At 53.3% G+C, this 6,181-nt stretch overlaps 1 protein-coding gene and 1 long non-coding RNA gene across 3 annotated transcripts in view; one reads left to right on the top strand and one right to left on the bottom strand.

Annotated features, from left to right (window-relative positions):
- The window catches only part of LOC102454164 (L-amino-acid oxidase-like), a 12,808-nt gene extending 10,239 nt beyond the window's left edge, over positions 1 to 2,569 (bottom strand). The window contains exons 1-3 of the mRNA XM_075913641.1: positions 2,271 to 2,569; positions 1,302 to 1,516; positions 1 to 107 (exon numbers count right to left, since the gene is read on the bottom strand). The exon at positions 1 to 107 is cut by the window's left edge and continues 6 nt beyond it. Of these exons, the coding sequence (XP_075769756.1) occupies positions 1 to 107; positions 1,302 to 1,516; positions 2,271 to 2,283 (335 nt within the window). The 5' untranslated portion in view covers positions 2,284 to 2,569. The remainder of the gene's footprint in view (positions 108 to 1,301; positions 1,517 to 2,270) is intronic.
- Positions 1,473 to 5,962, top strand: LOC142823189 (uncharacterized). Of its 2 annotated transcripts, none has more exons than XR_012898488.1 (3): positions 1,473 to 1,683; positions 2,564 to 3,577; positions 3,711 to 5,962. It is a non-coding gene; the product is annotated as an uncharacterized LOC142823189 (long non-coding RNA). The 2 variants fall into 2 exon arrangements; XR_012898487.1 differs by having other exon boundaries at positions 2,564 to 5,774; positions 5,873 to 5,930.
- Positions 5,963 to 6,181: the final 219 nt, after the last annotated feature.

Here is a 6,181-nt window from a genome sequence, read left to right as displayed (position 1 = left end):
GTGCTCGGCAGGCGCATGGCGCCCAGCTCCGCGTACCAGTCGTCCGTCTCGTCGCGATGGGTCAGGATGCGGCCGCCCACCCGGCTGCTGATTTCCAGGACGGTCACCTTGGGGAGAAGACGGCCCGTCACTCAGCCGGCCCGGCCCAAGGGTCGGAGCGAAGAAGTGAACTCGGCAGCGATAGCGGGGGGAGTTAGGCTCACGGCGGCAGGCGGAAGAGAGCCGGGGACCTCGACTTTAGTGCACGGAGAGGAAATAACAAGACACACCCAAGCCGGCACGGAGCCCTTGCCTGGCTCCGGCACAGAACCACAGAAAGGAAGGGACCTTGAGGGGATATTCAGTCCCGTCCCCGGCCCTCCCGGCAGGACCCAGCACCGTCCAGACCATCCCTGGCAGGTCTGTCCAACCTGCTCTTCCATGTCTCCTGGGTTGGAGACTCCACAACCCCCCTAGGAAATTCAGTCCAGTGTTTTCCCCCCCCCCAGAGTTAGGAAGTTTGTCCTCATGTCCAAACTCAACCTCCCTTGCTGCATAGTAAGCCCATGGCTTGTCGTCCTGTCCTCAAGAAGAACAATTTTTGTCCCTCCTTCTTGTGACACCCTTTTAGGTACGTGAAAACGGCTCCCCGTCCCCTCTCCGTCTGCTCCTTTCCAAACTAAACCAGCCCAATTCTTTCCGTCTTCCCTGCTAGCTCGTGTTTCTTAGGGATTTTTGTTGCTCTTCTCTGGACCGTCTCCAATTTCTCCACATCCTCCATGAAATACGGCACCCAGAACGGGACACACGCCGCCAACCGAGGCCTGATGAGCGCAGAGCAGAGCGGAAGAACGACGCCTCGGCGTTGTCGGCACTGCTGGCGTCTCGCGCAAGAAGCGTTTGGCGGGAGAGATCTTCCGCAAAAACGTCTTGCGCAAGAGCGCGTCTGCCCAGCCAACGCGCGTCGGAAAAGCGATGCGCTTTTGTGCAAGAGAACGTCCAGGCACTTTCAAAAGGAAACTCGGATCGCTACTTCCAGAATGGCCACTTGTGGTTTTTCATCCTCCCTCTTCTCCCGAAAAAACTCCCTCTCCCCCATCCACGCACGCCTGTTTCCGAAAGAGCGTTTTCGCCAAAAGGCTTCCTCCTCGTAGAAAGAGGGTTCCCAATGGTGCAAGACCCCCTCTGCTCTTTCGATGGGCTGTCGATTTACTGGCGAAAGATCATGTGGCCGCTCGGTGCGTTTTTGCGTGAAAATGGATGTTTTCCCGCAAAAACGCTGCTGGGTAGACACAGCCCTCGTGCCCTGGGGAACGTGTTACCTTGTGACCGGCGTCTCGGAGCAGCTTGGCCGCCGCGAGGCCGCTGATCCCCGCCCCCACGATGACCACCTCCGCTGGACGCTCCGCCTTCGGGAGCCCGTGGGTCACAATCCCCACCAGCTCCTCGTAGTCATGGTCGTGCAGGCAGGGCGCGGGGTCGAAGGCGAGGCTCTCGGGGTGCAGGACGGCCGCGAGGAGGAGCAGCCGGGCCAGCGCTGGGGGCGGAGGGGGAAAGAGAAACGAGGGGCCGTCAGTGAAGCCAACGCACACGCCTGAGCCCGGAGGGCATCGCTGTGACCGGCAGAACCCAGACCCACACGAAGGGGGGCAGGGAAGCCGGCAGAGCAAACCCAGCTCCTCGCCGCACGCGGGCACAGAGAAGGTGAGTGTGAGGTTTGTCGGCCGTGTCCAATTGGAGTAGACAGCCCTGCGCACCCTCTGGACAAACGCCGGTACCCGCAGCGCGAGGGGATGGGGGAGGGGGGATCCCTCGCATGTTGGCAGCCAGTTTAAAATAAACCAAAGGAAGTTTTTCTTCACTCAGTGCACAGTCAACCTGTGGAACTCCTCGCCAGGGGATGTGCTGAAGGGCAGGACTTTACCAGGGTTCAAAAAAGAGCTGGGTAGATCCATGGAGGTTAGTCCAGCAATGGCTGTTAGCCAGGATGGGTAGCAATGGTGTCCCTAGACTCTGTTTCTCTGGAGGCGGGTGACAGGGGAAGGATCGCGTTGGGATTAGGGGTTCTGTTCCCTCCCTCTGGGGCCCCTGGCATTGGTCTCTGTGGGCAGACAGGACACCGGGTCAGACGGACCTTTGGCCTGACCCCATCCGGCCGTTCTTAGGTTCTTATGTTCTTAAAAAGAGAGCAAGACGCAAAACGAGAAAGCCGCAGCGGAGGGACCCACGCCACCCTGTCGACCCGCCGCCCAGCCCCAACGCCATTCTCCCCGCGCGGCCGTTTCACTTACAGAATCGGTCCATGTTTCCACCGGCAGCCTGAGTCCCGGAGTGAGCGCTTGGAATTTATAGCCTGACCCACAAAAAGAAATTTCCTCCCCGGTAGTGGGTGCCACATGCTGAGGGCGACAGAATTAATTTCCAGGGGGAAATGAATGTCCTGTCTTTTGCAACTCTGTGCATCTTCCGCACACTTAGGTCAGGAGACACCCAGTGTCAGGAACCCAGGGGGGATTTTTCTTTTGGGGAAGTCCCTTATACGTATCCATCCTGGTCCTACCTGGATCTGTCTTCCTCTCTGCAGAGACGGTGCGGTGGCTACTTCTGCAACATGGCCAAACCTCTGAGCCTTTTTCTGCTGATTGCCCCCTTACCTCTGAAGAACTCTGGAAGGCAGCGTGGTTGAGCTGTTCCCACCCCATAAGAACGAGGGTGTCATGCATAGGCGGCAGGCTGAAAACAAACCAAAGGCTGTTTTTCTTCACACTGCGCACTGCCAACCTGTGGAACTCCTCGCCGGAGGACGGGGTGCAGGCCAGGACTTGAACAGGGTTAAAAAAAGAGCTAGGGACATTCACAGAGGGTCCATCGATGGCTACTAGCCAGGATGGGCAGGGATGTCACCTGTATGTGTTACGTTTCTTACTGGGACCGGTTGTGGTCTCTTTGCACTTTGCATAAGCTCTATTTTGAGGACTAAAGATCCGTGCCCGGCTCCAATAGGACAACTGGCCTCCCTGTTTCCCGAGAAGCGCCTGTGTGCTTTGCTCCCCTTCCGGGCTTGGTAGCAACCCTCCGAAACATCCACCAGGCTACTTCCTTCTCCTCCATGAAAATCTCCTTCGTGGGAATGCCTTTGAACAGCTGAGCTGGAGGGCTGACGGCAGCCTGCCACACTACCCACTTCCCTTATTGTCATGTGCTTTCCCCGGCTGTCTGGGTGCAGGCGTCTCGCGCCTCGGCTCTCGTGCTGAGATGGGGAGTTCTGTGTGGGAAGGGCTAATTCTGTAATACGGCCAAGCCTCTCTGGATCTTTCTTTCGATTCCCCCCCTTACATCAGAAGAACTCTGTGGAAGGCAGCGTGGTTGAGCTGTTCCCACCCCGTTAGGACGAGGGGTCTCCCCACGAATAGGCAGCAGGTTGAAACCTAACCCAAGGCCGGTTTTTCTTCACGCTGCTCACCGCCAACCTGTGGAACTCCTCGCCGGAGGATGGGTGCAGGCCAGGCTTGAACAGGGTTCAAAGAGGGACTGGAAACATTCACAGAGGGTCCATCATCCACAGGACCCCTTCCCCCCCTTTTCCTGCTGTCATGAGGTGAGTGTGAGGGGAGGAATCCCTGGGCCCTGCCCCCCCACACCCGCAGCCGGTGGGGACTCTCAGGCGGCAGGTAGAAGAGAAGGTCTATTGGTTCCCAGGGACACAGCGTCACCCCGACTTCTTGTTACAGGAACCAGGAGCCACCCCCAGGCCAGCCCGGCTCCCTGCTCCCCCCGCCTGCCGAAAAACTCGCTCGCACTCCCAGCAGCCCATCACCCACACCTCAAGGCAGCCCCGCCTCCTGTTTTGTTCCCTTTTCCGGGTCCACGGGGTTATTTGCTGTCATCCGGCCCTGAGGACGTGAGAGACCCAACGTACTTCCCCAGGGAGTCATGCTCGGCCTCCCCCTCCTCGTTCAGTGAGCGCTGCCGTACCCGGGGAAACCGAGGCACGCGCACCCAGCGTCATTACAGAACAACACAGGACAGCAGGAACCGCACACAGCCCCACGAAACAACCAGTGAATGCAAAACCAGAGGCGACGTCGTCACGGCGAGCTTCTCCCGCAGAAACTAGGCTAACGAAGGACTCGTTTGCATGAGTGGCGATCTCATTTGCATCTTTGCTGCCAATCCATTTTGGCGCGAGGGGTTTTTGCGCAAAATCCAAGCCTCCTGGATGTTTTCTTTCTGCGCAAAAAACTCCCTTTTTCTGCAAAACCGGTAGATCTCCCCTTTGGGGTCTTGCGGAAACAGGAGGATTTTGCACAAACAGGAAACGTCCACCCGGCTTGTTTTTGCTCAAAAATCCCCAGCGCACAAACGGATCGGCAGCAAATATGCAAATGAGATTGCGACGCATGCAAACGAGTCCCTCATTAGCATATTTCCCCCTGCGAAAACACGTAGCGTAGCTGTCGCCGGACAGCGAAGCGGAAGAGGTCTGAAAACATCCACTCAGGTCCATCAAAAGAGCAAGCAGACTGTGGGGAATCATTTCAACAGGGATAGAGAATCAAGGCAGCACATGTCGACCCTGTGGCGCTATTTCGGGAGACTTGCGGTGTCCGGAAATACCGAATTCCGCCTCTTTGTCATAAGCCCGTTATTTGGAATTATCTTTCGAAATAACAGCTTGGCTATTCCAAGTGGTAGAAATAAACTCAAAACGGGTGTTTGTTGTACAGCCTGAAATGGATTATTTTGTTTTAAAGCTATAACTTTTGAGAATCCATTTTGTATAAAGGGGCCCGTTTACTGAAAACCCCCTGAAAGAGGTATGGTAGAAACTCGGGGGAAGGAAAAACCCCTCAAAATGTTTTGTTTTTTAAATAAAAGGGAAAAATTACCCCCCCCCCCCCCGCCCCAGTTAGGATTTATTAGACATGAACTCAATGGTTTCACCGCACCTCACTGAATAGCCAGGGGGCGCTAGTCAGTGGTTAGGTTTAGGTGTGACCACTTACCCTTGTTATGGTTAATGTTTAGTAATTAAATTTGATGGGTTGGATGGGTGGGCTCTGATGAATATCTAATTAAATAACACCTCAGGAGTTTGCAGATGCTATTGGACAGTTTAAATATAACCCCTGGGGCTGGTAGAGCGCTATTGGACAGTTTAAATATAACCCCTGGGGTTGGTAGAGCGCTATTGGACAGTTTAAAGGACACAGGCGTTGGTAGAATGCTAGGGGCTACTTTTTCTAGCCATTAAAAGTTAAAACAAAAAATGAAGGGTCTAACCCCAAACGGAAATGTTTCCAACTTTTACCCATACTTTAGAACAAGCATTTGCTCTAAAGACAATCAAACATTTAAAAGCATTGTATTTAAACCCCAAGCCTTAAGCCTGAAAGAAGCGTGTTAAAAAAAACAAACCCCAAGACACGTATTGTTATCTGCAAAGGGTCTCCACCTGGAAATGGGTACAGATACATTAAGGATTGGTGCTTTTACTGTGACTACTGTAAGAAAGCCCTACAAAAAATGTAAAAAATGTAGCCAAAAGCAACTCAGTTGTGGAGACAGCTTAATTCCTCCACCCCTAGATCACAAAAGGCAATGCTAGGGAGGGGTGCCTAAGTCTTTAAGGATCTATTATTTCAGAGTTGCAGTGATCAAATTCACCTGCTCGCTACTACATTGAAGTTGTTTGAAACAATGGGTTAGGAGAGTATAAAAAACCTAGGTCGTTTGGAGACTGTCCTTTTCAACAGAAACTTTCTTGAATGGCTGCTGGACTGCGACAGGAGAAGGTATGGTCCCTGTTTGTAACTTTGAAAATATATATTCTATAATGCCACTCTTGGGCCATGCTCTCTCAGTAAAATAATGGTGGCTATCTTTATTGCAGTGTGATCTGTTTAACATGGAACCAGTCATTTTAAGCTGCAGTTCCCCACCAGGCCAAGATAAAAACCATTTTTAACTGGAGTTGTACTTAATAGTGTTTTAAAAAAACCTGGGTAATACTAACTAACATTTGTGCGTATTCTTTAACCTTAAGGCCCAAGCACACATGGGGAGGGACAGAACAAGCATGCGCCTGCAACACTTTATCCCATAGTGAAAGGTAACTTTTTGGCAATTGGCTTTTAAATGTATGTGGGGTGTGTGTGTGTCTGTGTGTGTGTGATTTGTGAGAGAGAGAGATGAGGTCTGT

The sequence above is a fragment of the Pelodiscus sinensis genome, chromosome 32 (genome assembly GCF_049634645.1).
Source record: "Pelodiscus sinensis isolate JC-2024 chromosome 32, ASM4963464v1, whole genome shotgun sequence".
In the NCBI taxonomy this organism is placed as follows: domain Eukaryota; kingdom Metazoa; phylum Chordata; order Testudines; family Trionychidae; genus Pelodiscus; species Pelodiscus sinensis.
This window is presented reverse-complemented; position numbering and strand designations above follow the sequence as displayed.